General features: G+C 58.8%; 1 protein-coding gene across 4 annotated transcripts; it reads right to left on the bottom strand.

Annotated features, from left to right (window-relative positions):
• Positions 1 to 248: 248 nt before the first annotated feature.
• Positions 249 to 9,605, bottom strand: PTMA (prothymosin alpha). Of its 4 annotated transcripts, none has more exons than XM_037407062.1 (5): positions 9,450 to 9,605; positions 4,997 to 5,068; positions 4,220 to 4,316; positions 1,576 to 1,649; positions 249 to 1,138 (listed from the first exon to the last, which is right to left on the bottom strand). In XM_037407062.1, the coding sequence occupies exons 1-5, from the start codon at positions 9,492 to 9,494 to the stop codon at positions 1,091 to 1,093; spliced, it is 336 nt and encodes a 111-aa protein (XP_037262959.1). In that variant the 5' UTR covers positions 9,495 to 9,605; the 3' UTR covers positions 249 to 1,090. The 4 variants fall into 4 exon arrangements, with proteins under 4 accessions (XP_037262959.1, XP_037262962.1, XP_037262961.1 ...); XM_037407065.1 differs by having other exon boundaries at positions 4,226 to 4,316; XM_037407064.1 differs by having other exon boundaries at positions 4,220 to 4,313; positions 9,450 to 9,604.
• Positions 9,606 to 10,653: the final 1,048 nt, after the last annotated feature.

Genomic DNA, 10,653 nt, shown 5'->3' with positions numbered 1-10,653 from the left:
AAGAGCAGCCAGACCATGCGGGACCATGCAGAGGCCATGCCAGGGGCACAGCACCATCCTGCCCATGCCAGCTGGGACCACAGCCCCAGACCCTCCCCATCAGTACCCTGCACCCCTCTACCCTCTCTCCAACTCTCTTCCCAGCCCAAATCCAAAGCAAAGAAAGAAACGAAGGAAAGAAAGAAAAAAAACAAAAAAACAAAAAAAAAATTAAAACTAAAACAAAAAGCAGCAGTTGGGAGGCAGCCTTGTTAGGACAACTCAGCAAAATAAAATTCCGGTTTATTGTTGGACAACATTGTTTCACACATACATCAAACAGGCCAAAAAAAGAAAAAATAAAAATAAACAGCAACTTCATAGACAGAAAAAAAAAAAAAAAAAAAAAAGAAAACCTTTTTATCTTTGGCCTTGCCACCTCATACAAACCACGATCTATGGTACAGCTAAAGTACATACACAAAAAAAGTTACTGGAATGCTCAGAATAAGATTGTAAATATTTTTTTTTGCATTTTTGTCTTTTTTTTTAATTTTTTTTACAAGGTTTTGTTTTATTCTCCTTTGAGATAATGGTTTGGGCCTGGTCACACCACAAGTAAAGTCAGAGATAGGTAACAAGAGAGATATACACTTCAAAGCCCCCCTTTTGGTCAATCCGAGATCACTTAAAAATGGCGGACCTCCTAACAATATGTACAAAAATATAAAATGTAAATAAAAAATACAAACAAATTCTCCTTTAAAGTACTTTTAAGAAAGAAAGCAGGGCCTTGAAGTTTTGGTGCTTGGGGGGGAGGGGGTCTGTGTGGGCAAGGGTGGGGGGTTTCTCTCCCCGCTAACGGGCGAATAGTTTTGTATGTTCGTTGAGTGGCAGCGCCGCGCTGGGGGGCCGGGGATGGGATTCACTCTACTTGGTGAGGATGACCACGGCGGAGGGGGAGGAAGGGTGTGTGTCTGTGTGTGGGGAGGGCGTTTCAACGGGAGGGAAGGGGGGGGGGTCCCAAGGGTGAAGAGGACGCGCTGGCCTTTTTTGTTGGTTTGTTTTCCTCCTTATTTAAAAAAAAAAAAAAATAATAATAATTTGCTGCCTAGTCATCTTCATCGGTTTTCTGCTTCTTAGGATCGACGTCGTCATCCTGGGGGGAAAGCAAAGCTGTCAGGAGCAGAGACAGGCAGCAGGACTGCTGACAGCCACACCAAGTGAGGCAGGAGAGGGTTCTGGGTCCCCCTCCCCCACTGGTACAAGAGCAGAGCAACACAAGTGTTTCCCTCCCACAAAGTTCTCTCTTGCAGCCAGCTCCAGGAGCCCCCGAGCATCCCTGGCCTGGCCTGCCATGAGCACCCTGGGGCTCCCCAACCTGGGGCCAGTGGCTTTGCACTGCCAGAGCCGACACCCCGTTAACCAGGCCAGCGTATAAACAGAACTGGGCCATGTCCCCAGAGCAGCACGGGGAGCACGCAGGCAGGGCGCTCCAGCCCGAGCCCAGCCCAGCCTCTCTGGCCCCACTGACACTCCCCTCCCCAAGCCCGCTGGCAACACGGGTAGCTCTGAGGGGCTGGTTGCTCTCCCTACCTCATCATCCTCAGCTGCCCGTTTGCCTGTGGCTCCCTCAGCTTCATCATCTTCATCACCATCCTCTTCCTCACCTGCATGGAGAAGGGGAGGAAGTGAGACCCTCTCAGAGCATTACAGCACCATGTACCTCCCCCTCTGGGTTTAATTCTGGCTCAGAGCCACACTGCGATGTCCAGTGTCCCATCTCCCCAGCTAGCACAGCCCCTGCTGAGGGCAGCAGCTGCCCAAGGACATGGGGGCATGTGCAGCATCCCCCAACTGACCTGACCCACCGAAGGGGGAAATTAAGAATTGGCAGCACTAAGTCTGGCTCACACATCTGTAGTGCAGGCAATGGGACAGCAAAACCAGCACCTACCATGAGCACCAAAATCATTGCCAAAGAGGGGGGGGGGGGGGGGGGGGGGCGCGGCATGGGAGAACAACCAAAAGGAAAAAACTCTTTCTAGCAGTTGCTCCGCCTAACTGCTCCAGATTACTTCTGCTTCCCTTCGCTGCTATTAGTCCATCTTTAATGAGTTAAGAGAGCCAGAACGCATTAGTTCTGAGTCAGAACACTTTCTAATTACCAGAACGGCAAACAAATGCTACCAACTTATCTTACAGCCAGAGGAGGATGAGCAGAGAGCTCTGGGCTCTGACCCACTTTGAGTTCAAATAGGCCAGTGGATCAGAACAACCGAGTCTATCACCTTCGGCCACTTTTGGTAGGTTGGGGGTAAGACCAGAGGCAGAACCACCTCTTGGCTGTGGTGACAAGCCTCCTGTTACACAAGACCCTACTGAAACTCAAGAGCGTTAAGGCCAGTAAGCTGGCTTTAAACCACTGCCATGAGCCACATGCATGGACAGCCGGGGGGGATTAAGGTCAGCCCATCCTCCCCTACCCAGCGTGTGCCCAGCTGCAGCATGGCCCATGCAGCAAGAAGGGCCAAGATTAGCTCCCAGCGGTAGATCAACACCCCAGCAGCTATCACATGCATCGGGCCGGCCGGCCAGTCAGGTGACAGTGCCAAGCTGATTGGGAGCATTTTTAGTTCTTTGAGCTGCTTTAAGCAAAGCAAATAATGAGATGGGATGGGGAGAAGGGCAAGAAAACTACACCCTCAAGCTCCCCTTTGCTGTCATATTCCAGGATGGAGTTTGGCTGCAAGTGTTGGGGGAAAAAAAGCTGATGCAAGCTGCACCCGCTGCCTTTAAATCTCTCTCCTGCAGCTTTCAGCTGCTCAGGTGCAGTTCTCAGGCAAGGATCACCCGAGGGCAGCAGGCACAGACAGACAAAGCCTGTGCAGGATCCCAGTGAGGCGTTCACACCTCCAAGCACCGTGTGCCATATCGTGCCTGCACTCGGTGAGCTGGGAAGAGCGGGGCTGGGCACTGCGGGACCGAAGAAATCTCCCTCGGCTTTTCACAGCAGCATCCAAGCAACACTTCTACCCCACACACATAGGCCTGCGGCACATACCTTCCCCTCTGGCCCAACAGGAGCAGGGAGAGGCAAGTGTTCTCCCCCTCTTCCACCCCAAAGCAGGGCTGGAGGTAAATGGACCCAGGACAGCACTGTGCTCTGTCCCCAGGGGTTTAAAATCTCAAGTATGAAGAGGGCCACAATTCCCGGTATTTTCTAGCGAACCAGTTCACTAGGGTGCTGCAGACAGCAGGCTGCTGACAGCAGTGCTACCCCGCAGAGGCAGCCTTCCCTGCTTACCACTGCACACCGGCCTAATGGTCATTAAAATTTCCTGCCCTGTCCCCATCTCCCAAAACTAACCAACAGGTTAGTAGGTCAGCACGTAAACCGACAATTCACAGGGGATTAACCTAGTAACAGCTAATCAAGGGCCCTGAGTTCATTTCAGCATAACAAGAATGGTTTTCTCCAAACCTTAACGAGCAATAAAAATAAACAATGTTATTCATCCAAGCAGATCTTGGGGAAAAAAAAAAATCATAGCAGCAAGGGTGAGAAGCGATTCGGCAAGTCACTGCTGGATTTCTGGTCGCTGCTGCCAAAACCCACTTCCAGGCTGGGTCAGGCCAGAAAACAGGGGAGGGCAGGGAGGCACAGGACACCGTAGACTGGGAAGGTTCAAAGCAAGACTGTCTGTTCCCATTGGAGGGGTGGGGAAGGGCCACAGGTTCTTCTGCCTGACCTCCACACAGCATCCAAGCCAGGAAAGGGCTGGGAGAGGGGACCACCATCAGCCTCTCAGCATGCTGCTGCATGAATGAGGATGGTGACCCATGCTCTGTGCCCGGGCCAAAGCACAGCCATACAGGGCTGTCCCTGGCCCACTGGCCGGCACTCATGTCTGCAGCACCCGTTGTAATCACAGAGTCAAGGGCAGGTTTTACTACTCGCACGGAAGGGCTAATGCGCTTATTCAGCGCCGCGGTACAGTGCCGTCTGGCCGGAGGGAAGGAAGGAATCTGCCCTCAACCTGCTGGAAGGGATTCAAGGCTGACTTCACTCTCAGCACTGGTGGCCCGGGTGAACAAGGAAAGACTGAGCCTGGCTGGCAAAGGCTGCCTGGACGCAGCCACGAGGGGGAGATGCTGCTCGCTGCTCTCCTCTGCTTGCCGGGGGTCTGCTGTCCAGGGCAGGACACAGCCACGGGGTGGGGGGAACAAAGAAAGTTACCATCACCCTCTTCCTCCTCGTCCTCTTCCTCACCACCTTCCTCTTCCTCTTCGTCTACTTCGTTGTCAGCCTCCTGCTCTCCATTTTCCTCGTTCTCCTTGGCAAGACAAAACATCACTTAAAAAAATGCACTGGGGAAGGGAGAAGGGGGAAGAATGTTCAGCAGAAGTGCGCATCCCCACCTTTTCTGCCTAAAGCAAAGCACCAGCCCACCAGGCGCGCGTCCCGCTTCCTGCCTGCCTCCACACGATGCAGACAGCCCAGGCACGAAGCATCAAGTCTAAAGTAACCTGGGGCTGCAGCTTGGAGGCCAAGACAAAGACTGCAAATGCTCTTGTGACACACTGAAACGTAGTAGAGTGAATTTCCCCCAGCATGTTAAAAATAAGAAACCAACTGGTCTACCCGTACACAATGTGTTTCCCCGCTTAACTGACTAACACTATAAAGCTAGGGTTGTGTACTGGGGGTTTTTTCTCTCCCTTTCTAGTGTGCCTAGGGAAGAGGTGGCACTGGACACAACCTCACACATTTTTGGGGGAGGGGATCCGAACTCAGCCCCTCCTTTCTGCACACACATGAACTGCCCACAGGCTCGGGAGTATCTGTCGACCCTGAAGTTCCAAAGGCTTCAGGGCTCTACACAGCACAGCGCTGCCATTTGGAGGGGTTCCCTCTCAGCAGAGCTGGGGGCAAGCTTGCATCAAAAGCAAGAATGAAAACAAAAAGGCATTGGTGTAAGGGCTGCTTCTCCCTGCAGATTGTAGCCATACTCACAGCATTGCCGTTGGCCGGTGCATCTCTGCCATTTTCTGTTTCTTCAACAACTTCCTTCTTCTCTTTTAGATCCTGGAAGGAGCAGAAAAGCAGAGAAGTCACCCCGATTCCAGGTGCCTGGTTCAGAGAAGCTGCAGATCAGGTGTGAAAAACACAAGGCTGAGAGAGCGCGGGAGCTGGTTTCTCTTCACACCCATTTGCTCTGCAATTTGGTCGCCACGTTCTGGCTCCTCCTTGGGAACAGGAGAGCGTGGGGGTGAATCTCAATCCAAGTTAGCCTTGCCAGAGAGCAGCTATCTAAAAGAGACTGCTCTGTTTCACCTCTGAGCTCCCAAACACACAGAGCTGGCCGCCTGCATATGCTCAACAGCAGCAGAGCTGGCTGATTGCCCATCTTAGCACAGTCCACGCAAGCTCCTGCAACACCATGGAGAGCCGGCAGCCCTGTCCAACGTACGGGCTCCACCGCCCCAGTGCTGCAGATTGCCACGGCTGCTCCGTACCTTTGCAGCAGGAACAAATCCCAGGGACTCACTAGTAGAGACTGCAGTCTCTGCCCTGCCTGGGGAAAATCATAGGGCAAGTATTATACGCCTGGTCTTTCTCGCAGCAGCAGAGAGGAGACGCCAGTATCCAGCTCACAGCTTCAAGTGTAACAGGATGGGGTGGGGAAGAAGTCTATTTTTACACTGCTCCAAGAGCAGTGCCTGGCTAGTTTGGTTCAAGTCTCCACTGCAAGCAGAGTGAAAGGAGAGCGGGAGCTTTTGTGTTTTTGCTGTTGATCACTGTCAAAATGTCATGCCAAGTTGCTCAGCAAACAGGCTGAGAGGATCCAACTTTATGTTCCCGCATAAAGAACACTTGGATTTAACACTGGCATCTCTGCTTGCATCCTCCTCCCCTTCTGTTCCTCCATCAGCTGGAGCGAGATCCTTCAGCACAAGAAGCGTTACCCCAGCCAAGGAAAGCAGAGAGGCCCTTCCCCAGGGCCAGCAGTACAGCCACACAGGCAACTTCAGCAGCGACCACGAGGTGTTTGAAAGTTGCCTGGCAGCTCCCTACTTTGCTGCAGCAGCAAGCGGCTTTGCCCCTCTCCTGCCTTGCCCTTTGCAGCTGCCTTGCAGCCCGCGGGCACCTTCACTCCCCCCTGAGCCACCATCCCTTCCTTATGGAACATCGACAGGTAAGAGCACAGCCCTGGCTCTGCTTGCATGACTGCTGCTCCATTTTGGCAGGGTTTGTACTACCCTGTAGGCTGCTTAGGAGGGACAGCACACTGGTTTTAGACCACCAGGTTATTTAAATCACTCAGACCCAGATGGAGACACACAAATGCTGTTACTGGAGGCAGCCAGAGGAAAGACTTCTTTGGAAGCAAGCTCAGGGGCAACTACACCTGTTGGTCAAACCCCACCTGATCAAATCAGCATCCTAGGAGTCTGTAGTAAAACAGAAACTCAAACTCCTGCCTCCTCCTGCTGCTTACATTTGAATCCCAGGCCATCTCCTCCATGCTACCCAAGTCCACCGGTTTTGTTTTAGACTATCAGTGATTACAGTCCCCCTGTTCCCCAGGGGCTGATCACAACCATTTAACCTCTCGCACATCACTGCACTGCTATGTTCTGCAGCCACTGCCTCACATCAGGCACACAGGTGTGAAGAGGACAAAGCATTTCCCAAGCTAAATACAAAACAAATCAAGCAGTCAATAGTTTCCACATCTCACTATTCCCGATGGTTTTTTTTTTTGGGGGGGGGGGGGGGGGGGATGGAAGCACTGTGCACAAAACATAAGCAATTCTCCTGGTGAAGGAACAACCCCTTCTTGGGGATTTTAGCTGGACAAATCTCCAGCCCTGACCTTTCCCACACCACTGAAGACACTCTCAGTTTAACAACCAACAGGATGCCAGTTTGTGCTAGCAAGAGTTGCGTAGAGGACCACAGCTTCTCCCTTTCCCCAGGGCCAGTCCAATACAAACAGACAGCTGTGCACAGCAGCCTCCAATCCAGGAGTCTGTGCAGCAGGACTGCCTGAGCTCCGAAGCTTGACAGAGCCTGTAATTACAGGTGTGGCGAGGCTGTTTCTCCATAAAATAGCAAAGGCATTCAGTCATACACCAGCTGCCCGGGAAGCTCTACCTTCGGCCCTGCTCTACTCGCGGGGCGTGAGCACCGGCAACTGCCCCTGCAGCCGCGGCAGAGGGCAGGATCCCGGCGAAAAGGGCCGGGAGCCCCCTGCCCCGCTGCCTACCCGCCGGGCGGGCGGAGGAGCCGCCGCCGCAGCCCGCGCCTCCGGCCGGCAGGGGGCCCCCCGCGCCGCCACGCGCCCCGCCGCCGTTCAAACCGCGCGCCACTCTGCGCGCCCCGCTCATTGGCCGCCCGCCAGCGCGCCGGGCCGGCGCCCCGCTGCCTGCCGGGAAGTGTAGTGCCGGCGGGGGCGGCGCGGCGGACTCCGGCTCCCAGGGGGCGGCGCGGGAAGGGCCGCACGTGGTGGGCGCCCCGCGGCACGGCGGCGGCCGGGGGCGGCGCTCGGCGCGCAGCAGCCGCCCGGGCGGGGCGGGACCCCCCCTCCCCGCCTCCCGGGAGCGCTCCGGACGGCAAGGCGGGACGAGGGCGAACGGTCCCGGTGGCTCTGCGCTTCACGCACAGGCCCCGCCGCCACCGGGTCTGGGGGAGGTGGGAGGGTCACCTTGCCGCCGTGCGTGCCTACACCCGCCCCGCAGCACGGACACCCCCCCACCCACCCCCCCGTTCCCTCCGGGAGGGCGAGCCAGGGACGAGGTCCCCTTCCCCCACGCCGTAAAGGGCAGGGGAAGGTTAACGGCAAACTTGGCCCCGTTCCCCCGGGGAGGGACGGGGATCGAGCCGCTTTCCCGGCTCCAGGAGAGCCGGAGGCAGCGGGGACCGAGCCGCGGCCCCGGAGCGGAGGCAGGGCAGGCAGAGATGAGCGGGCGGGGGGGGGGGGGAGGCTGCGGGAGCGGGAAACAGAAGTGAAATCGAAATCTGCCAGAAACGGTGTTTGTTGGCTGTTTTTTTGTAAACCCTCCTCCCTGTCGGGTATTTTTTTCCTCCAGCCCCGCTTCCCCCGGGAGCGGCACGACCCGGTACCGGCCGGGGCGCTGAGTGAGGCGGCCCCCGGGCACGGCCGCCCCATCTATCCGCCGCCACCTTCCCACGCACCCGGCCCGACTCGAGTCCCCCCGCAACTTTCGCGGCCCCGGGCTCAACGGGGCGCATCGCCACCCTCGGCCCGGGGCGGCGCGCAGCCCGCCCGGGTGCCCGGCGCCCCCGGGGGACGCTCCGCCGCGGCTCGCAGACAAAGGCAGGCGCCGGGAGCCGCAGCGGGGACTCCCGGGAGAGCCTCTCCTGGCCGGTACCGGCGCTCCCCATCACCCCTCGACACCGACTCGCAAAGTTACCCCGATGCGAGGAGCTCGGCCTGGGGCCGGAGCCCCCAGCCGCGCCGCCCCAGCGCACCCGGGGCGGCTGCCCACACCGGGGCAACTCCGAAAATAGCAACTGCCCCCCCCCCGCCCCGAGGCAGCTCCGGTGCAGCCCTCTGCACCCCCCGCCTCCGGGGGCGACTCCGAAATAGCAACCCCAACCCCCCCATCCGGGGCAGCCCCGACATAGCAACTGAGCCCCCCCTTCCGGGGGGAGGGGGGGGCAACTCCGAAATAGCAACTGCCTCCCCCCCCCCCGGGGGGGCTAACACCGACACAGCAATTGCCCCCCCCGCCCCGCATCAACCGGGTGCAACTCCAAAATAGCAACCGCCACCCCCCTCCTTTTTCGGGAGTAACTCCACAACAGTCACTGCCCCCCCCCAACCCTCCGGTGCATGTTCCGGAGCGCTCCCCCCCCCCCCCCGGCTTCCCCCCCCTTCCCCGCAAGGACAGGGCTGAGCGGGACCCAAGTTTGACGGGGCTGTCAAGCTCCCGCAGCGGATTGAATGAGGCGAGCGCTGCCCGCCGCCGCCATCCCCCCGCCACAGACGGATGCCGAGGAGCAATCATGCTTCCCGCTCCCCCGCCCCCCCCCCCCCCCCCCCCCCCCCGCCCAAGTCCCCGAGCCCCTACGCGGCGGGACGGCCCCGTAGCCGGCGCTGCTGCTGCTGTCCCCGGGAAGGCGGGAGGGAGCGGGCCGCGGAGCCCGGCGCGGCTCGCAGCACCGGCGAGGGCGGCGAGCACGTTTCCCGCACGCTGTAGACAAAGAAACGGCGCAGGCAGCTCCGCAAGACGAGCGCGTAGCGGCGGCCCCACACCGAGCCCCACCGCGAACTTCAACCGAGGGGCGGACGGACCAGCATGAAGACGGGGAAGGATGAAAGGGATGTAAAAAAAAATTTTAAAAAAGGACAAAGATAAAAAAACCGAAAAAAAATCTCGGGGAAAAAAAAAACACGGCAGAAAAAAACCGGGGGGCGAGGCGCGGGGCGACGGCTCACCTTGGCGGAGATCTCGGCGCTGGTGTCCACGGCCGCGTCGGACATGGCGGGGGCGTGCGGGGCTGTGGCGGGGCTGTGGCGGCGCGGGCGGCGGCGCGGGCAGAACAATGCCAAGATGGCTTTGCGCGAGCCAGTGGGGACTCACGCGGCGCCACGGGCCCTCTTATAGAGCCGGGGGCGGTGCGCGCGCTGCCCCGCGCCGCGCCCATTGGCCGCGCGCGCCCCGACCGCCGGCGCCCATTGGCCGCGGCGCAAACAATGGGCACGGCCGCTTAAAGCGGCAGGCGTCGGCGCCGCCGCCACTGCGGCGATGAGTTCGGGCCCGGTCTCAGCGTGGGCGAGGCGCGAGGCGGTGGGCGGCAGAGCCCCGCCCCCTTCCCTTCCCCTCCCTCGCGCTGCCTCCGCCCCCGCCGCCCCCGCCCCGCCCCGTGAGGCGGCGGGCGGGAGGCAGCTCCTCCACCGTTCCCCTCGCCGCAGCCAGCCCGCAGGCCTGCGGAGGGGCGGGAGGCGTGCGCGCCCGCCCGCGGAGGGGAGGAAAAATATTAAGTTTAAAAAAATAATAATAGTAATACGGGAAAACCGGCGCTGCGTCCCCCCCACACACACACACACTCCGCCGGGGCCTCCCAACGTCCGCAAAAGGGAGCGCGCCCGGAGCGGTCGGTGGTACCTGGGAGTCCCGGTCCCTAGGTCTCCGCTGGGGTAACCCAATGCCGCCCTCTCACCCGCGCAACCTGCGCCGTGTTTTCAGCGCCTCAGAAACTTTGGCCACAACAACAACTGTCGCCCTCGGGGAAAGCGGGGGAGGGGCGGCCAGCCGAGCTCGCCGGGGGTGCCGGCTGCCGCCGCGCAGAAATGCGGGATTCCCACTCATGCGCTTATTTTACAATAAAAAAAAAAACAAAAAAAAAAAAAACCAAAAAAACCAACCACCACACACACGCGCACCCAGGCCACCTCACCGCCCCTCGGCGCACACACACACCCCTTTCGCGAGCACCAGGCTCGGCACGCACTGAGAGCTTTACCGCACTCCCCCCTCCACAGCCTGTTGTTACACCGAGCCGCGGGCCCACACACACACCCGCGAGCACCGGAGCCACCTCTGTGTCCCCCTCGCCCGCCCGCCGCCGCGGGGTAATTGGGGACCGACTCTGCGAGCGAGGGGACTCTGCCACACTCAAGATGGCGCCGAGAACGCTTC

This window comes from Falco rusticolus, chromosome 13, assembly GCF_015220075.1.
Source record: "Falco rusticolus isolate bFalRus1 chromosome 13, bFalRus1.pri, whole genome shotgun sequence".
NCBI lineage: Eukaryota > Metazoa > Chordata > Aves > Falconiformes > Falconidae > Falco > Falco rusticolus.
This window is presented reverse-complemented; position numbering and strand designations above follow the sequence as displayed.